Here is a 20663-nt window from a genome sequence, read left to right on the forward strand (position 1 = left end):
TTTCTGAAAAAATAATGAACTTAGACAATGTATTTTTAATTTGTCTAAGAAACATTGAAGATTGATTTTTCGTTCCAACACTTTCTCACTCAAAAATTAGAAAACAATAAATTGCCATTTTCAAAGTGTTAACTAATCAGCAATTCATTTATTCGTTTACAGCATTGCCTTGGCGTTCTAGATTGTGAGATTCCTACTCGAAACTAGGTGTCCGAAGGCTTGATTGTTGAGGCAATTGCAAACCTCTGTTTACACCTAAGCTTCAATACACCCCGGGATTCAAACTGACGACTTTTGGATTGTTAGTCCAACTGCCTACCAGTGACTCAACCGAGGCAGGACCCAGGGAGACGACTCCTACACCTGGATTGAGCTAACGACCTAACCCTTTAGGTTAGACCGGGGCCAAAATTTACTTCCCCATTCGACGGAAGGCGTGGTCAGACAAATCTCGTATCTAAATTTTTTAATCGATATTACAAAAGGGCACCTTTTATTTCTTAGACTATTAATCAATCTTTTTTAAAAGTCTGTGTTATTACATGATCTAAATTTTAAGACCAATATTTTAGATTAAAATATAAACGCGACTCTCCCGGTTATTTCAACAGTTACACAGTTATCACCTCACTCGTCCACCCACTCTCTCTCTCTCTCTCTCTCTCTCTCTCTCTCTCTCTCTCTCTCTCTCTCTCTCTCTCTCTCTCTCTCTCTCTCACCGCGTAGTATCAAACCGCCTGTCAATGGAGCCCATTATCTCAGCCACTCAGTCCGCGAGCCACTTCATTAGTCTTTCATTCAGTGAGGTGCATTCGGTCAGTGTAAGACCACCATAATCTGATCTCTTAGTAGTAGCAGCTACTTAAAACTCGAAATTTGTTGTTTACAGTGCTCCAGATTTGAATAGAGACGCTGGAAAGATTGTTGTCGCAACGTTGCAGACATTTCGAAGCAGACACAACAAAACATTGGATCATGTGATACCACTTTTTTTAATGTTTACTAGTATGCTTCCATTATCGTTCATTGAGCGCGCGTGAACTTGTTCTCGGAAGATAACAATCGGCCCATTTTTTTGGGGGCATCCAAACAGATGGCATGTTTTGCTCGACTTCCGAATGAGGTTCGTAGGTTGATTTAGTTCAAATTGCTGGATTTAATATGGTTTGTTGCTTTGTAGACCCTCGAAAACATCTTCCAATATTTGGATCTGAAAAATCGCAAAAATCTATCCCCAGTGTGTCACCGCTGGAACGAAGTTCTGCTGTCGGATCGGTACCTGAGAAAGCATGTCATTCTACACGTTGAAGGATGCCGGCTGTTGGATGCAAAAATGCTGTTCAAACGATACTATCCGGCGTTGTCGATCAAGCTGGACGCGCAGAACGCGAACGAAATGATGAAGAATCTAAGGTTGATGAACGAAGTTTGTCCCCAGCCGCGTCACTTGAAGCTGGAAAGCTGGAGTGCGGATCAACGCTTTGGGTGGGTGCTGAAGAACACTTTCTTCAACTGCACGAACGTTGAACAACTTCACCTCGTTGGGACCTGTAAAACGGAGGCTGGATACTTCAACGCGTCTTTCGACAAATTGAAAGTTCTTAAAGTTGAAAGTCTTCACGTTGAGTATTTGGGATTGAGTGCTCCAAACCTGAACGAGCTTCATCTTCGAGTAGATTCGGAAGACCACATGGATCTGCTGCCACAGTTTGCTGATCAACTGATCAAACTGGCGGTGGTGTTCGCTTCCAAGGAAGTTCACTACTTTTACAACCTCAAATTTCCGCAGCTGATCGAGCTCAGATTCGACAGAAAGCTCAAGGGAATGACCAAAAGTGAGCAGGACATCAGTATTGCATTCTTCAAGCGATTGAAGCATTTAAGGAGACTAACACTATCTACCAAGTTCATCGATAGCTACGTGATGCAGATGATTTCCGGCAGCATCTCCAACTTGACCGAGCTTAAGTTGGAAGTTAGCGAAGGAACTATCGAGCTATTCAACATCAGCAAGTTGCAAAAGTTGGAGTTTCTTCTCGTTGTAGCAGAGAAGGTCAATCTGTTGGGTGCCAAATTTAGAATACTAAAACATCTCGAGCTAGGATCGTCCAAGCTTGCTTCAGGAACGTACGTGTACGCGTTCGAAGACGTGATGCTGCTCAATAAGTTGCGAACCTTAAATCTACACAACGTTAAGTTTTACCCAGAAGTGCTCAAGCTAACGCCGTCCTACAACGTTGAAAGTATGCAAATTACGCACTACAAGAGGGTGAGTTGAATCGATCACAAGTCTTGTTCCAGAGAAATTGACTTACTTTAACACACACTTTCAGTTGGAAGAGAACCACCTTCAAATTTTGGTCAGACGATTCCCAGCGATTCGGTGGCTCAAGATTGCTTTCTGTCCCGGTTTTACCCAGCGTGAGGTGGAAAAACTAAAACGCATGAACCCGAAAATGTGCGTCGCTTTCGATGAAATTTCCAGTGCAAGGCTGTGATAAAAGCTGTGAAGAAAACGTAAAGATTTCATCAAACTTGTTTGTTACCTAAATGTGTATTGTTCGCGTGTCACTGGTTGCAATAAATTAAAAACATTTGAATATTAAAATAATATAAAGTAAAACCTTAAGTACCCTTATTCCGTTACATTGCAAAACATAAATATTCGAGAACAAGTTTCCGAATACTGAGACATTAGCTAGCAGCTTTGTTAACTTTTTTTTTGTTCTACTTCGTATAACACAGAGAGATTCAATCACTGATGCGTTGGTAGGCGGTTAGCGCCAGAAATACTTGCTCCAGCGACGTCTGCCCCAGGGCGTAGTCCTCGATCTCGAACCGCGCCTTGGCTTGCTCCATCAGGCCGAACATCGCGGACCACTTGAGGGACGTCTTCGTGATGTGGTACGTGAGATAGTCCTGGTAGTGCTCTCTGAAAGTGTGGAGTTAAAGATATAGAAATGTTTGCTTCACCGTTTGTCTCTACACCCAAAAGAAGAACGTCTGACATCTCCAGCTCCACGATGAAAAGTTATTTAGTCTTTCAATCTTGCGATTTAATAGATGAAACTTATCGAAAAACTGTTTTCAGTTCATTAATAAATGATTTCAAAATGTAGTTTACAAAAATTCCATTGGATGTATTTTGGAACTATCAGTGCGCTACTGTCAGCCATGCTTGTGTATTGCAACGCTCAGCATAATTGTTAGGCAGTGATTATAAAGTTCTTACCTCAACCGCGCCCCATCAAACGCCTCCTCCACGAACTCCATGACTAGATTCGTTTTGCTCCTCTCGCTCGCGCTATCACATTTCTTGAGTTTAATCGTCAGGAAGAACCCTTCCGTGTACTTGTTCTTGAGGTGTTGCGTCGATCCAAGGCACTTGAACTCCCCGTTCACCATGATCGCCAGCCGCGTACAGAGTGCTTCACATTCCTCCATGCTGTGCGAGGTCAGCACGATGGACTTGCCGGCCGCCCGGATCCGGCAGATCACGTTCCAAAAGTGTCGCTTCGCGCCCGGATCCATCCCGGTGGTGGGTTCGTCCAGGTAGACGATCACCGGGTTGCCGATCAGGGCCAGAGCGGTGCTGAGTTTGCGTTTGTTGCCTCCGCTGTAGGCCACTATCTGCTTGTCGAGATGTTTCGTAAAGTTGAGATCGGTTGCTAGCTTTTGGGAGATTGGCTTGATCAGAGGGGAGGGGACTCCACGTAGGAGTCCGAAGATCTCGAGGGACTCCCGTCCGGTCAGATCTTCGAGTAGGGCATCAAACTGGGGACAGTAGCCAATCATACGGTTTACTTCGTTCATCTTGGTTCGCATGCTGATTCCTCGAACCCAACCATCACCGGTTGAGAGTTTCTCATCTCCGGTTAGCATTTTGAACGTTGACGTCTTCCCGGCGCCGTTGACTCCAAGCAGTCCAAAGCACTCGTAGTCTTCTACCGCTAGGGAAAGATTGTTAACGGCAAGGAATGATCCGTAGTACTTGGACACTTCTTTCAGCACCAAAGTGTGATTGGGCAGTTCTTCTTCCGAGAGAAGCGCAATTCGTTGATGTTCTTCCGTAACGTTCGTATCTTCGTTGATGACAATGGTTTCCTTCGAGCTGGATTCCGCTGCAATAGGCGTATTTCCCCAAGGTTTCTTGCACTGTACGTTGCACTTAATAAGCCTTAATTCCTTTACTAGTAAGACAACAAAAGATATTACACCAACCGCTAGCATGTACACGAGGTTTCTGCTAATCCCGTTCGGCTGGAACGAAAACAAATCCGTATCACAGCATCTCTTGTCGAAGGTACACAGCAACTTTTCCGTACAAAACGGCATAGCTTCACACTGTGCGTCACAAATCTGTTGTATCGTGAGCGCCAGGTTGATGTTGTTCAAACTATGGCTCAATGCAAAATGAGGGAAGACCATGTAGAACCACTCCAACGTTTCGGCTACATCTTTCAAGTTGAACTCGCTGTACTTTAGCAGAAAGATGCCCGTAAATATAACCGTGCCGGTGAAGATGTTGAAGATCAACATCTTGATAAATCCCGTCGATGGAACTTCGAAGAAGTACGAACACAGATAAGTAAACGGGATGACGGCACTTCCAAAGCACATCATAACAATCACCACTCGCGAGAGTTCCGTTGGAGTTGACCATCCCTCCTCCTGGAACGCCGCCAGCGTCAAGATGTACAGCGCCATAGCTACGATAAACACGAGGTAGTCCCACAGAAACGATACCGTCCAAAACGTGAACGCATTCACTCCACTGACAAACTGCAGCAGCTTGGCTCCCGAAGCCCTCTCCTTAATGTTGAACATGATGTACATCGCCCCGACGAAAGCCATCGCAAAGCCGGTATTGAACGCCAGCTGGAATCCCATGTTGCTACCGGCTTGAAGTCGCAGAAAGCGCACCCGAGAGCTGTACGGCAGCGGCTTGTTGACGACGTCCAGCGAACAGTTGGCGCAGAACGTCCGCAGAATGGCGTTGTAGATCAAGTTCAACGACAGCGGTGCCGTGTGGTAGGCCTTGTTGTTGAACCATGCCGTGAAGTTCTGTTCGGCTTCGTCCAGCGTGGCACCGACCATGTACGTGTTGTCCACGGCTTTGATGTTTTCGGTGGACTGAAAGTGGGATCATTAGCGGCGAAACACTTTGATACTAAGCGAACCTTACCTTGCTCAGAATGTATTCCGGGAATGAGGTATCGATCGTGACAAGTTGGTTGGACTTTGCAAAGTCCGCAAACAAATCTGCGTAACTCTTGGAAATCGTTGCATTCGCATCGGTCGTTTCCAGCACGGTGACTGTCTTTCCATAGGAATCGAATGAAATCTCCAACGGAGGCAGTATGACGTTGTTCGGGAACGAACGCACGATCACTATTATCATTATGATGTAGAACATTGATAAGGTCGTCTGGAGGGTGGAGATCTTCCACGCACGGATGAAGCTGAGGTACTTTTTCGAGAACATTGCTTTGATTTGGTTGATTAGCAGGGGTTTGCCGGTGGCTAGGGTGTAGCTTTCCTCCGGACAATCGACAGTTGTGTGAGCGTTTCCGTTGCTGATGTGGCCGTTTCCTTCGATCGCGTTGGACTCGGAGTTGTCGTCACTTCCAAGCCTGCGAAAGCAAAACATTTATATTATCTATCGAAGAAGTTTAGGATCCCAAACCTACCTCATAAACACCTCCTCCATCGTAGACAACGTAATCCCGTAACTAGAGATTCCACACTGATCCGTGTGCTCCTCCAGATCCGCCAGCATCGCTTGAAACTTGTGCAGATATTCGTTCTTGAGCACGTAACTCAGCTCGGTACCGATGTTCGTTTCCACCTCAATCTCCGCTATATGCTTCCTCAAAAGTTCCGTCAACTGCCCAGGGTCCGATCCCTGTTTCTTAACGCAGATCAACCGATACCCCCGACCAAACTTCTTTTTCAAAAAGAACGGCGATCCTACCGCCTTCAGCTCACCTCCAGCCATTATCGCTACACGGTCCCCCAGAATATCCGCCTCATCCATAAAATGCGTCGACAGCAGAATCGTCCGACCCACCTTCTCCTGTTGCAGCAGGTTCCAAAGTACCCGTCTCGCGGCGGGATCCATCCCAGAAGTGGGCTCATCGCAAAGCACCACCTTGGAACCACCGCAAAGCGCGATCGCTATCGACAGCTTGCGTTTCATCCCGCCAGACAGCGTGTGGGATTGTGCGTTCCGTTTGTCTTCCAGCTCGAGCAGCTTGAGGTATTTGTCGATTTCGGCAATGATTTGCTCCTCGCGGAGTCCTTTGAGCTTCGAGAAGAATCGTATGTGCTCGGCAACGGTTAGCTCGTCGAACAGCACGTTGTGCTGCGGACACAGGCCGAGCGTGTTGCGCAGGCTTTCGATGTCGTACCGGATGTCGTAACCGTTGACGATAGCGGTTCCGCTGGTTGGCGGAAACATTCCCGTCAGCATGGACATGGTGGTCGTTTTGCCGGCACCGTTGTGTCCGAGCAGGATTGAGATCTGATCTTCGTAGAGATTCAGCGTAAGATCGTTCACTGCCATCTTGGAGCCCTTGTAGATCTTGGACAGACCAAGTAGCTTGATTCCAGCGTGCTTATCTGTAGGTTCCTCTTCCGCGTTACAAGAGGAATTTTTACGGAGGTATTCCCGCTCACTGGGGTTCGTCCGTCCAGCGTAAGAAGTTCCGGACATCCAGAACTGCTTAGTAAACATAAAGTTCCACTTTTTGGGAATGCCAAACTCCCCAGGTGCAACCTGCTCCACGTAGAGTGCTACCAGCAGATAGATCAGAGCATCAACCAGCAACATCATCATCATATGCGCCACCGTCAATGTATCATCCACGGTGACGGGTGAAAACAGGTTCGACCACTGTAGCCCTATCGACGTTCCTTCATGCTTCATCAGCAACATAAATCCATAACCCATCGCGGTATTGCACCACAAGCTAGATGCCAGCTTCGCTCCCAACGACATCCTATCATAATTTCCAAACGTGATGTTGTACGGTGTCAACGAGTAGAACCAGATGATCCCCGATACCCCGGAGGCGATGTTCGCTTTCGAAAAGAACGTACTCAGCATGAAGCAGAACGTGATGGTGGTGATGCTGAAGATGAACAGAAACAGCCAAATCAGCAGCCAGTTGGAGAACTCGAAGATGGCAATGTCCGTGTTGGTCGTGAGACTAACGCACAGTAGCGCCGTGATGAGTGAGATCGAGATCGATAGAAGCAGCAGCGTCTTGACGAACCAGGCCGACCAGTGGAGCCAGTTGGGGAGGCCCATGATCTTCATGGATTCCTTGAGTTGGCGTTCCTTCTCCAGCGTGATGAATTTGACGGTGTTGATGCAGGAGTAGAAGAACGCAATCATGATGATGGCTGGGAACAGATTCTCCAGTCCTCGGAGGAGCGGGTCGTTGTAGAAGGGTGGGTAGGGAAAGCGCTGGAAGGTATGAAAAATAACTCGGTTATGGGAGGTCTGATAAAAAGTTGTATAAAGAATTTGAAATGTTCTGAATGCTAACTCAACTACCGCTACCAAAATGCTGAAATTTTATGACCCACTCTCATCCCCCAGACCCAATGTCACCCCTGATGACGGTACTATCGTTTGGCATTGTAACATTCAATCAACACCTAATGAACAAACTTGGGGTTGAAGACTTGAACATACCTGGTCTGATATTTGGCACCATGAAAAAGATGCTCTTTCCCAAAATTTAGTGAAATAAATTGAAATATTTAGTCGAGATGGTCTACGTTTTTTGAAAGATTTTTAAATCGATTTTACAGAATATTTCTATAGAAAGGTCTATTGAGTATGCCTTAAGAGACTCAAATTGACATATTTCACCATTATTTTTCCTCACCACAGCATCTGAAACCAAATTTATAAGATTTCTAGCTTTCTTTTAACCCTCTAATGCACAGTTTTTATTTCGATTGTTTTTATTTTTTCCGAGTAAACACGAGGTCTTTTTGAACTTTTGTCATACATTCAAACACGAACGAAGGGAGGCAGCCTTAAGTTACCCACACAGTCATTTGACTCTCATCAGAAATACATTCGCGTAGAGCACGTTCGTTTTACATTCTATCGAAATCTCGACTACCTTTCCCATGATCGCATTCAAATGATTGCTGTCACCACGCAGCACTGCACGAACAAGAACAAGAGAGGTTGAGAGAGTAAGAAAGAAAGAGAGCACGTGTCTCCGTGTCGAGCGGCTGCTTGAGTGCCGAGCTCGGCTTTATTCGTTTCAACCTCGTGTGCGACGGTCGCTTCGGAATGACAATTATGAAGGCACTTTGTGTCAGCATTCAAACATGAAGCTGATTTATACAGAGCAGATTTGGTACATCGAGTTTAGTTACTTCGAATGTCCACTAATTCGAACGTAATCAAATTAACAAAAACTCAAACGTCAAAATTGCTAGCTGTCAGTCACTCCAATTAGCGAATTTCGATTCGCTCATTCGAATGCAGTTCTATTCGAATCAACTAATCCGTTATGTAACCCTTTCAAACAAGAGCCCTGATTGATTCAAAAAGACTCATTCACTCGCGAACACTTATCGAACATGACGCAAACACATTTACCGGCTCCGTGGCTTAATGGTTGCGGCTTCTGCCTCGAATGCAGAAGATTTAGGGATCAAATCCTGGTCGGTTACCTTTAAATTTGGAATCAGGAATCGAACGTTGAATATGAACAAAGACCATTGAGAATCAGGTGGGATTCGAACTCACACCTTTGGATTGATGGTCTGGGACGCTAACCAGTTGGCTACCATGAAGTTAATGCTCTAGACCTGAATTCCAGAGTTGTTTTTGAAAAGGTCCTATAAACCATACTTTCAATTTTTGTTTTTTGGGTGTTTTTAAACACCCCTGATTCAAGGCGGTTCTTAAAAACACCCAAAAGCCAAAATTGAAAATTTGGTTTATAGGACCTTTTCAAAAAAAACTTCAGAATTGATCCGTAGTGGCGAAATAATAGGGGGATGGCGTCGCTATTTTTAGACCACGTTTTCCACTTTTTCTAATCGAAACCGACTACTTTATCGACTTTATTTTGCTGGGCGAGATAGGACGCCGTCTATTTTTAGACGATGACTCAGCACTTTTACACTCTTGCGCATAAAAAAACCAGGTGGCAGCACGATGTAACGCCACGTCCCTATGTCACAAGGTATAACATATCAATAACTACTAACACCGTCTCAAAACAGTCCAGGGCCATCTCATATACTCATGAACTGGACGAGGGAGTCATCTGCATTACCGATCTATGTCTGTACAATTTCAGAAGAAATCGTAAGCCAGAGAAAAGTATTCGAAGGTTCTAGAGATATATACTATGGTCATGGCCAAGTCCTGCCAAGACGGGGGTTCAAATGTATGTATTTACATACAACACAACATTAAAGACACATTTGACAACAATTTCCACCATGTCAAATTTAATTTTACGGTAAACTGTGGTGGTGCAGGCCAACTGAGTGACGCGCAGATATTTTGTTAGATTCTCTCCTCTCTGAGCGTACTCGTTCGTGACTGTGGTAGACGGACGGAGAAGGCAAAGAAATTCGAAAGTATTTGTATCGCTGTGTGAAGCGATTGACTATGTCGCTGACAGCTAGCGAGTCGTGTTCGCTCACGAATGGTTGCGCGCTGCAATCGGCAGATTCGTGATTGATTTCTGATCGAAAAACAGGAGCCTTGCTTTCAAGTGTCGCTCAGTTTAAGTCAGTGACTGCTCCTCGTTTAAGCCCAGCCCTCTGTCTACTTTGGAGCATTCTAGATATCATATTCGTGTCAATACTGCCTCACCGCCATCTTGGATTATAATATAGCCATGTTGGTGTTGCAATCAGCTTGAATAGAGATATCCACGCGCGAGAGTGTGTTAGTTTGGAGTTTAGTTACACGCAGACATAGGCAAATCGAGTAGAATGATTCGTCTGTCAAAATCAGCTGTGTCCTTTGTTATACCACGAGCACGTGGAAAACAGCTGGTTTTTACAGGCGGGTTGTCTACTCGATTTGCCTATGTCTGCGTGAAAATAGTGTAAACAAAATCAGCTGCTTGGAATTCAGCCAATCACAATCGACCAAAACCAAAACAATACTTTAAATACAAATACTAACACAGAAACATGGTGTGCGTGAGAGAATCCGTGGAGATCTCTATGTCCCAGTAAATAAAAAAAAGAAGTTTTAAACAGATAGACTTGTAACTTGATGAGCTCTTGATAAGTTTGTTCAGGTATCAAAATCTCAACTCTAACTGTTGTTTTCATAAAATATTCGGATATCTTAGGACAGCGAATGACCAAAAAAATTAATGCTGCCGAAAATAAATGAATCAACAACAATATATGAAATGACAAAAATACAACAACAACATATCCGGATGTTCGTCTCGACCACTCTAATATCACTAACCTGCAGTGCAACCGTCGGTAACTGCTGCGAGCTGTTGCCCTTTCTGCTCAGCAGCGCCCGTGACAGAGCATTCTGCACCGACGCGAACCCCTCCGCGTAGTAGTTGGCCGGATATCCGCCGTCGCTGTAGTTGACCGCCCGCGCTCCGTACGTCTGAAACGGCGGAAATACCAGAAACGTCCTCCAGTTGGCCCAAAACTCCGCCCCCGGCAGCCTGGTGCTTCTCATTTCGCTGGGACATCGTAGCGCGAACGTCAGGTTGTCCGGCAACTCGGTGGCGTTCTGCGGGATTTTGGGAGGTGCGTTAGGTATGACGGATGTGTTGCTTTGAAGTACGGACTTACCACTAAGTGATCACCAAACTCAATCCCAGCGAGATAGTTGTTCGTTACCAGCACGTTGTACATTGAATTGCTATCGTTGAAGGCACTCGTCCGTACGTCCGTTCCGAGCGTTCGCGCAGCTCGCTTGACCACTTGCTCCAAAAGGGCATTCTTCGGGGCGTACGCAAGCGTTAGCGTGATTGGATGGTTGGTGACGAGAGTTCTGAAATGGAACTTGGTTTGGTGAACCACATTCTACGCTGAGAGTGCGCTACCGTACCTTATGTTAGCTATACTGCTCACGTTGAGGCTCTCGAAGTTGGTTGGTTTCGTATAGGTGGATGGATTCACTAGTCCTCGTACCAGTATGAGCAGTGAACACGCGAGCACCGGAATTGTAATCTCGAACAGTGTTTGGACATAGTGGCGCTTCTGGATGACCCAATTCTTCCACAGCAGCAGTCGGAACTTGTCCCAGTTTGAGGTCGTCATTTTTCTTCGGCACCTTAATGCTGAACACTGCTACACGAAGGAATTCCTGAGTTAATTATCCCCGCCGCGAATAATTGCTGTTTCCCTCGAGTAGACTTGCACAATGTCACGCAACGTTCGCTGGAAGAACCCAATTGGCGCTGATTACCTCACCATCTGCGAAAAATTCTGCAGAACACTGATATCTTCTGCCTTTCTGGATATCACACAAGCTGTTCTAATCCCATTATGACTCACCATCAGTTTGCTGTCATAATTTTTCGGGTCTTCGACAAAACTCTCAGCGCTGCGGACTCGATGGTAACAAATCGCAAACAGTTCACCAGCTTAAATGTAGATACTCTTCACACTGTGTCCCTCAGAAGTAGACCAACACCATCGATTAAGGCAGCAGCAGTACAATTTTCTGAGCAATTTTCCCTTCCCGGTACGATGACGACAAAGGTGTTGTAGTTTGTGTGCCATTCATGACGCATATGCTAGCGAGAGAACCACAGAACATATACTAAACCATGCTTAACCTGTCTGCCTAGCATAGATTTTCCGCGTGTACGTACGCGACTGTTTACATCGCATACAGGCAAAGAGCACGTGCTCACCGTGTAGATGTACGCGTGAGCACGCGCGTCTAGTGCCGGGGCTTCCGTCAATACTGGTGGCGTCCAAGCGCCGTCGTCTGTTCATTGATGAGAGTTTCATTGAATCGATATTTAATAAACTAACCTATAATTATTTAATGATTCTGTTGACATTTTCAACGAATTCCAGCGTTTCCAAGTTTTGTACAATTGCCGCCAACCTGTGCTTTTTTCACTCACACTAATTACCTCGCACTGTTGAGAATGCAATGGGGAGAGTGCATAGGAGGAGGAGAAAACAGCTGATTGAGCTGCTGCACAGGTTTGAGTGCAGTTGACCGGTGCAATTCCGCGGATGGTGTGTGATTGTGTGCGTGCGTGCGTTTGTATACTCATGAATCGTACGTCCTTGACTCTGACGACGCAACGACGCTGGCTGGTGAATGCTGATGGACATAGAAACTGAATGGACGGCGCGATTTCGCGGGATCCGAGTGGAAGGAGATACCAAATGATTGAACAATTTGATTTTTGTAGTTAAATACACATTTCATACTTGAATCAAAAATCCATGTACAAATAGTCTTAAAGTAATTTTCATTTAGAGCGACAACATCAGGCATTTTAGGGAACCCTCTACTGCCCAAAATTTGGTTTAGTTTATGTGTTTTTTTATTAGTAGTTTTAAACCACTAGCTTTAAATTCACTAAAAAGTGTGATCAAACATAATCTTGGACATAACTAGATTTACTGCAAACTTAGGCTGGTACAATTTTTATTTAAAGTATTTAAAGTATTTTGTCACAAAAAGGCCAAAAATGACCCCAAAAAATCAATATCAAATGAAACAGGTAAAAATCATCAAACCCAAATTTCTCAAAAAACAAATTAAGAGTTCTCCTTTCAAAGTCTTTTTGAAGATTCACTTTGGAACAGTGTTTGGAATTTCAATAGAAAAATTGAAGAACTCGGTTTGAATACAACTTTTTTGGAATGCCTGAAAACACTATTTAAATTTGAATTAAAAAAAAAGTCAAAGTAAGTGTCCAACTTCTAAACAAAAAGTATTTCTTTCCGATACAAGTGCTGGAAATCTGAACTTTTCAGCAGTCAAAAGGATGTCTGGAGTTTTTTTTCAAATGTCCAATAAACTTAAGTCAGGGGTATTAAAAAACACCCAAAAGGCAAAAACTGAAAATTTGGTTTATTGGACCTTTTAAAAAAACTCCAGATGTGTTTTTGTATCGCGCATAGCTCTCTTGATTTACCAAAAAACTATGAACTTTTGAATTTAACATTCTATTTTTTTTTGTTGATAAAATGTACCATTATTAAGTTACAGCTATAAACCAACGAATTTTTTAAATGCTGAGAAAATTTCCTATCAATGAAAATGAATTCCTCTAAGTGAGCTAATTAGACTGTAATTTTCAACAGACGATATCTCGGAAACTATTGGTCTAATGTAAAAATTTAAACTTTTGTGAAATTTGCTGATCTTTTCAATAATATTATTATTATTAACTTTTGCGAGGATCTAAAAATATAAAATGTTCCCTATTTCATATTTTAGACCAAATAAAAAAAATGAAATATTGTTATTGTAAAGATCACACAATTTTGCAAAAGTTTCAATTTTTTACATATAAAATCGAACCAATAGTTTCCGATATATCGTCGGTTAGAAATAACAGTCTTATTGCCACTTAGTGAAATTCATTTTCATCGATTCGAATTCTTTGTGAGGATGTATCTCAGAAACTAACTGTTTGTTTCTTCAGCTATAAAAAAATATTTTTCTGAGGCGCTTTACATTCAAGAATTATTTTTTAAATTCAAAAAATATAAAAATCGAAAAAAGGAAGTTGTAACTTGAAAACGGGGTTTGTTATAAAAAAAATTGAAAATTGTAAATAAAAAACACTATTTTTACAAAAAAAAAAAATATTTCCAAAACCAGATTATGTACCATCACGCGGCTCAAAAGATGTCATTTTCAGTACCATTAAACAAATAAAAAAAAACTAAAATACCTATTTCAGGACTTCAGCTTTTAGTGATAAAAAGTAAAATAAGAAATTCGGGTGTTTTTTTCTCTTGTACCTATTTTTACTGAAATGTCTTAATCATAACCTACAACTTTGCCGAAGACACCAGATCGATTATAAAATCCCTTCTCAAGATACAGAATTTCATACATTTTCATGCCCGTTTTGTATGACCAGGCCCCAAATTTGAATGGAGACTTGTGTGTAGAAACTAATGATACTTCTTTTGATAAAAGTCAATGTTTGATCCAAAAAAATAAATAAAATTTGACTTGAAGAATGTATGGTAAAACTTTCATCCAAATAAAAAATATTATAAGAAAAATCGATTTGTTAAATCGTAGAACCACTCTTCTGCGAAATGGATCAGACCAGCATTTTATGTAAGGGTCAGATCAACAAACTGTTTGTTTTATACAAGCAAAGTTATATTAGTTAATTTGAAGGGAGGTTAAGACTACTGTAAATTTTCTGCAGAGTTACTTACCATTTTGTGGTTTGTTTGAGCATTTTAGCAGAATGCATTACTGTGAATACTCGTCTCTTTGTATTCACACTTACCACATTTTGATTCTTATTTATATTCTTCTTTTTATGATTTTCTTTTCAATGGATGGTTTATATAACCAAAAAAACACCATTTATTTTTAACAAAACATCAAACATGCACCTGTGCCACACAGTTTCTTTTGTACATGAACACATCGTTACAACTATCACACCAATCTTCCATGTTGTTGGCCGTTCTTCTTAAACATCGCTCACGTTCACCGGCTGTCATGAGTCCTCAACTCGTTGATACTTGGTAAACGAGAGGAACACCTGCTCCAGCGAGGTTTGCCCCAGCACGTAGTCCTCAATGTCCAGCTCTTGCTTCGCTTGCTCCATAATCCCGAACATCGTAGACCACCGAATGTCCGTCTTGGGGATCTGATACGTTAGCGATTCCATGTATTCTTCCCTGTGAAAACACAAAGTTGGTTAGTTCTTGTTCTACGCATTCTATAAAAAGAATCTTACTTCAATTCAGCTTCTGGAATCTTGGCAACGATGTAGTTCTTGATTTCCGCTACCTTTTCCGGCCCACTTTCGGTCGTTTTCTTCTTCAGCTTCACCGTCAGGTAGTACCCATTCGAGAACTTGTTCTTCAGATGTTGCGTCGATCCGATGCACTTGAACTCTCCGTTGACCATGATGGCCAGCTTGGTGCAGAGTGCCTCACATTCTTCCATGCTGTGCGAGGTAAGGACGATCGACTTTCCGGCGCTCCGTTCCTTGCAAACCACGTCCCAGAGTTGTCGTTTTGCCCCTGGGTCCATACCGGTCGTGGGTTCGTCCAGGTATACGACGGTTGGTCTGCCCATCAGAGCCAGGGCAGTGCTGAGCTTGCGTTTGTTTCCACCACTGTATTGCTTGGTCCGTTTGTCAATGTGCTTCATGAAGTTCAGATCCTCAGCTAGTCTCAAACCGACCATGGATACTTCATCTTTTGGAATACCTCTCAGCAAAGCGAAGATCATCAGCGTTTCTCTACCGGTGAGATCATCAATCAATGCATCGAACTGTGGACAGTATCCGATTTGCTGGTGCACCGTAGTCATATCCGTCCTCAGACTGGTCCCATTGACCCAAGCGTCTCCAGAAGAAATGTCCTCGTCACCAGTCAGCATTTTGAAGGTCGAAGTCTTTCCGGCTCCGTTCACGCCCAGCAATCCGAAGCACTGTGAATGCTCGACCGATACGGACATCTGGTTGACCGCCAGGAACGATTTGTAGAACTTTGTCACATCTCGGAGAACCAAGCTTGTAGCGCTGATTTCACCCATGGACATTACCCGAATTCGTTCCTTCTCTGCCAGCACATCCGAATCGATTAAGGCAGGATTTAGAACGGGAGGACTCCGCTTACGCATCAAACTAGTGAAAATCCTTTGCATCACACGATACTCGATGATCATCAGTATTACGAAGCACGCTGCACCAAGTCCAGACATAAACAGAAGGTTACGATTGATTCCGGTTGGTTCAAAAGAGAATATTTTAACATTGCAACAGTTCGGGAACAGCTTGCATAACAACTCTTCCGTACATTCCGGAATAAGCTCACACTGCGAGTCGCAGATTCTCAGCGTAGTCGAAGCAATATTGATGTTGCTGAGCGCGTGGCTTAGCGCAAAAAGCGGGAATATCATGAATCCCCACTCCAATCCTCGACCCACATCCTGCAGGTCGAATCCGTCAAACAGAAGCAGGAAAACCGCCATGAAGAATATGATTCCGGTGAAAATGTTCAGCAACATCAACTTGACGAATCCACTTGCGGGAACGTCGAAGCGGAACGACAGCAGATAGGTTAGCGGAAGAAAGGCGAAACCGAACACGAGCAAGATCAGGAACACGCGGCCAAGTTCCTCCCCCGAGGACCATCCATCCTCCTGGAAAGCGGCCAGCGTCGCGATGTAGAACAGGATCGTCACAATGTACGTCATGTAGTCCCACAGGAACGAAACCGCCCAGAAGGCAAACACGTTCACACCGCTCACGAACTGCAGCAGCTTGGCCCGCGTAACGCGCTCCTTGATGTAGAACATGACGTACAGAGCCGCTACGAAGGCCATCGCAAAGCCGGTGTTGAACGCCAGCTGGAAGCCCATGTTGTTGCCGGCTTGCAGCTGGGAGAACTGGAAAGGTGAGAAGCTGTTTAGTCACTAGATCGAGAAATGACAGCCGAGAATCTTACCCTCGTTTCCGGTCTGAAAGGAAGCGGTTTGTTAGCAATTTTGATTGAACAATCGGAGCAGACGGTTCGTACAAATGCATTGTAGAAGGTGGCAATGGACAGCGATGCGGTGTGGAAGCCTTGCGTGTTGAACCATACGGTAACGTTGTCCGACTTGAGCGTTGCTCCAACCATGAACTCGTTCGTAACGAGCGGAGTGTTTTCGATGGTCTGAAGGTATAAGAATGTGTTATCGTTTTGATTTGGACACGTTAGAGTCAACTTACCCGTCGGAGAATGTAGTCGTTCATTGGTTCCATGATCGTGATCAACTGTTGATCTGGTCCAGTACTTTGAAACAGTCCTTGGTAAGCTCTCACCAGCTCGGCATTCTCGGTGTTTGCCTCAAGAACCGTTGTAGTCCGCACGTAATCATCAAAATTCATCCAGAGAGTCGGCAACTGCACATTGTCCGGGAACGATCGAACGATGACCATGGTCATGACAACAAAGAATATGGGAATGAAAATCTGTACCGCCATTGAGATCCAGCTTCGGTAGGTTACGATAAGCTTCTTCATGAACATGGCTCGGATTTGGTTCATCTTCAGTGGGAATCCTGTCAGAAGCTTCTCACTTTCCTGCAGATCCAGCGTTACGTTGGATGCCGTACGATCGTTCGTATCCAGATGACCGTTTGTGTCGTGTTCGTTCGTATCTACTCCGAATGAATCACTGCCGACCTTCAGGAAAACCTCTTCGAGCGTTGTCAGTGAGACACCGTAGCTATCCAGTTGTAAGCGTTGTGAGTTTTCTTCGAGTTCCTGTAGCATAATCTGGAATACGTTGGTGTAGTTTTCGTTGAGCACGTACGATAACTCTGTGCCGATGTCTGTTTCTACTTGAATGTCCGGTATGTATCGCTGAAGTAGCTCTGTAACCGCACTGGGATTACAATCGTCTCCCTTGACACAAATCAGTCTATATCCAACTCCGAACTTCTTCTTCAAGAAAAACGAAGACCCCACTGCTTTCAGCTCTCCGTCAGCCATGATCGCGATCCTGTCCCCCAGGATGTCGGCTTCGTCCATAAAGTGCGTCGATAGCAGGATCGTTCGTCCCTTCTTTTCCATGATCAGCAGATCCCACAGTGCCCTGCGAGCAGCTGGATCCATTCCCGATGTGGGCTCATCGCACAGGACGACCTTGGAACCACCGCACAGCGCGACTCCAACGGCCAGCTTTCGCTTCATACCTCCGGATAGGGTACTCGACTGGGAGTGAATTTTGTCCTCAAGTTCCAATATCTTCACGTAGTGTCGCACCTCACTTGGAATGTCCTTTCTTTCGACTCCCTTCAACCGTGCGAAGAACTGAATGTGCTCACCAACGGTCATCTCGTCAAACAGAACGTTGTGCTGCGGGCAGAGTCCCAGCGATTGCCGGGCTCCGTCCATGTTGGTTCGAATATCACAATCGTTGATCATAGCGGTACCAGATGTTGGAGAAAACATTCCAGTTAGCATGGACATTGTTGTCGTCTTTCCTGCTCCGTTGTGACCGAGAAGAACGGTTATCTGATCGTCGAACATGTTTAGGTAGGTTCCTTTGACGGCGACTTTGGACTTGTCGAAGACTTTTCTAAGACCTTTGATCTGGATTCCGGCGTGTTTCCCGGTTGGGTCCGACTCTCTACTGTTTGGGTTATCGAGCATTACATCGTTAACATCTTCGATCACATCAACTTTATTCGTCCAAAACTTCTTGGTAAACGGAAAGTACCACGGCTCCGCGACTCCAAACTCTCCTGGCATCACCTTCTCAACGTACAGTGCAATCAGCAGGTAGATTACACCAGCCGCCAGCAGCATCATCATCGTAGCTCCAACGCTCAGATCGTCATCTGCCGTGACTGGGCTGAACAGATTGGACCACTGGACACCGGTTGTGGTTCCCTCGTGGCGCATCATCAGCATGAATCCAAACGACATGCCCGAGTTGTGGAACAGACACAGCACCAGCTTGGCACCCAGCGACATCGTATCGTAGTTGGCGAACGCAATGTTGTACGGCATCACGAACACGAACCACATCAGACCCGCGATACCGGAAGCTGTGTTGGCTTTCGAGAAGAACGTACTCATCATGAAGCAGAACATGATCGTTACGACGCTATAGACAAGCAGGTACACCCAGACGACTGACCAGTCGGCAAAGGTGAACACGGCCAGGTCGGTGTTGGTGGTCATGCTAACCTGTAGAAATTGAAGGCTTGTACTATTACTCCGCTACAACTCTAAGAAAACAACTCACGCAAAGCAGAATCGTGATTAACGATATCGCGACCAGCAGCATGATCTGCGTCTTCACGAACCACGCCATCCAGTGTAGCCAGCTTGGTAGTCCCATGATCTTCATCGCTTCCTTCAGCTGGCGTTCCTTCTCGACGGCGATGTACTTGACCGTGTTGATGCAGGTGTAGAAGAAGGCAACCACTATAATGAGAGGAAGCAGATTTTCCAGACCGAGCAGTAGGGGATCGCTGTAGAACGCCGGATAGGGGTATCTCTGGAAGGATAAAGTATTATTACTTGATCCTGCATAAGGAATCCAAAAACGCACTAACCCTCAAGAATATTCCAGACAACCTACGCTCCGGACTCTTTTCCAGAACGATAGCCTGTGATACGGCACTCTGAATCGAGGCAAACGTTTCCCAGTAGTAGTTTGCCGGATAGCCGCCGTCTTCACTCTGTGGATTCCGAAGGCCCGGCACGTCGAACGCCGGAAACAGTCGGTTGGTTTGCCAGTTGTTCCAAAACTCGGTGCCAACCGCTACGAAGGTGCGCATCTCCGCCGGATAGCGAAGCGCAAATTCTACGCGATTCGGTAACGTTGTTATGTTCTGAAATCGTATGGTGGTAACGTTGAGTTGTAACATGAGTGGGGTTAAAAAGACGTACCGCGTAAGAGTCTGGGAACTCAACTCCAACAAGGTAGTTGTTGTTTTGCAGAAAGTTCTGCATAGTGGAAGCATTGTCGAATGGCATTGGCTGTAGGTGAGGACCAATGAGTATTCCAATGGAGGACGTTATTATTTGCTCTAAGAGTGAATTTCTTGGTGAAAATGCTATCATTAGCTGTATCGGCAAATTCAAAGTTCTGAAAAGAGTTTTTGATTACTTTCTAAAACTATTAAAGATTTGAACACAATTCTACCTCAAGTGTGCTATGCTATTCAAATCCAGTGGTCTGAAAATGAAGTCCTCTTTATACTGTTTTGGATCTACCAAACCACGCACAAGAATCAGCAACAAGCATGCCACCACTGGGATCAGGATTTCGAAGAATGTCTGGAAGTAGTGTCTTTTCGAAATAATCCAGTTCTTCCACAGCAGTAGAACAAATTTTCCCCATCGTGACGTAGTCATGTTTACGAAAAGGATTTATATCTTCAATGAGTCAGGAATACGCGGAATGACGTTTCTGTATTTTTGCTGCTATCACACGTCAAACGGATTAAGGTTTGCTTTGCAGATTCACTGATAACCGACAGCTCGTGGCAAGCCAGCACGAAACATTGGTGACCTACACTCTCAGAAGTTCAAACGTTTGTGGGACTTTTATCGATTTGACCCCTGGGTTAACTTTACAAAGCACGATTTTTTCACTTTTAAAACTGTAATTTAAAACACTCCCATGTGCGAGGTTTCACACGAACTTCCCATCAACAAAATCAATGTGACCGAGACATTAACCTCCACCTACACCACCGAAGGACGCCGTTTCATTCACTGTTATGCAAATTTAATCATTTCATGTATGAAAGGACCTGTGGCCACTGTATATCCTGACGCCAGTGACGTCGTCGTCGTCGTCGCGTACGTTTGTACTGTCCGGTAGCTCGATATAGACTGAAAGGAAACGTAGCATAGAAAGTCCAAACCTGCGCGTTTATCGCGTCGATATCTAGGAATCCAAATTGATGATAACACACACACAGCTTTTATCGTTGCCGCGCATTA

The 20663-nt window shown here is 44.6% G+C and overlaps 4 protein-coding genes across 4 annotated transcripts in view; 2 read left to right on the forward strand and 2 right to left on the reverse strand.

Moving 5' to 3' along the window:
• LOC120417574 (peptide transporter family 1-like) overlaps positions 1 to 20663 on the forward strand; it is an 85107-nt gene that overhangs the window by 18401 nt on the left and 46043 nt on the right. The gene's annotated exons all lie outside the window — the stretch shown is intronic.
• Positions 721 to 2629, forward strand: LOC120417590 (uncharacterized). Its single transcript, XM_039579702.2, has 4 exons — positions 721 to 821; positions 890 to 1123; positions 1181 to 2269; positions 2334 to 2629. The coding sequence occupies exons 2-4, from the start codon at positions 1094 to 1096 to the stop codon at positions 2496 to 2498; spliced, it is 1284 nt and encodes a 427-aa protein (XP_039435636.1). The 5' UTR covers positions 721 to 821; positions 890 to 1093; the 3' UTR covers positions 2499 to 2629.
• Positions 2535 to 11741, reverse strand: LOC120417591 (phospholipid-transporting ATPase ABCA3-like). Its single transcript, XM_039579703.2, has 8 exons — positions 11530 to 11741; positions 11081 to 11460; positions 10822 to 11023; positions 10478 to 10759; positions 5691 to 7471; positions 5186 to 5633; positions 3233 to 5133; positions 2535 to 2932 (listed from the first exon to the last, which is right to left on the reverse strand). The coding sequence occupies exons 2-8, from the start codon at positions 11290 to 11292 to the stop codon at positions 2752 to 2754; spliced, it is 5007 nt and encodes a 1668-aa protein (XP_039435637.1). The 5' UTR covers positions 11293 to 11460; positions 11530 to 11741; the 3' UTR covers positions 2535 to 2751.
• Positions 14374 to 20558, reverse strand: LOC120417585 (phospholipid-transporting ATPase ABCA3-like). Its single transcript, XM_039579696.2, has 8 exons — positions 19858 to 20558; positions 19602 to 19800; positions 19265 to 19543; positions 18952 to 19206; positions 16926 to 18893; positions 16660 to 16869; positions 14940 to 16600; positions 14374 to 14880 (listed from the first exon to the last, which is right to left on the reverse strand). Exons 1-8 carry the CDS (start codon positions 20067 to 20069, stop codon positions 14697 to 14699), a joined length of 4968 nt encoding a protein of 1655 aa, XP_039435630.1. The 5' UTR covers positions 20070 to 20558; the 3' UTR covers positions 14374 to 14696.

Source organism: Culex pipiens, chromosome 2 (assembly GCF_016801865.2).
Source record: "Culex pipiens pallens isolate TS chromosome 2, TS_CPP_V2, whole genome shotgun sequence".
Lineage (NCBI taxonomy): Eukaryota > Metazoa > Arthropoda > Insecta > Diptera > Culicidae > Culex > Culex pipiens.

Coding starts and splice junctions, on each gene's coding strand:
- LOC120417590 (XM_039579702.2), top strand. CDS start 1,094: ATGGCATGTTTTGCTCGACTTCCGAATGAG. Junction 1,124..1,180: donor TTGCTCGACTTCCGAATGAG/GTTCGTAGGTTG, acceptor GTTGCTTTGTAG/ACCCTCGAAAACATCTTCCA. Junction 2,270..2,333: donor AAATTACGCACTACAAGAGG/GTGAGTTGAATC, acceptor ACACACTTTCAG/TTGGAAGAGAACCACCTTCA.
- LOC120417591 (XM_039579703.2), bottom strand. CDS start 11,292: ATGACGACCTCAAACTGGGACAAGTTCCGACTGCTGCTGTGGAAGAAT. Junction 11,024..11,080: donor AGCAGTATAGCTAACATAAG/GTACGGTAGCGC, acceptor GTTCCATTTCAG/AACTCTCGTCACCAACCATC. Junction 7,472..10,477: donor TACCGACGGTTGCACTGCAG/GTTAGTGATATT, acceptor CATACCTTCCAG/CGCTTTCCCTACCCACCCTT.
- LOC120417585 (XM_039579696.2), bottom strand. CDS start 20,069: ATGACTACGTCACGATGGGGAAAATTTGTTCTACTGCTGTGGAAGAAC. Junction 19,207..19,264: donor TGTCTGGAATATTCTTGAGG/GTTAGTGCGTTT, acceptor TTATCCTTCCAG/AGATACCCCTATCCGGCGTT. Junction 16,870..16,925: donor ACGACTACATTCTCCGACGG/GTAAGTTGACTC, acceptor TTATACCTTCAG/ACCATCGAAAACACTCCGCT.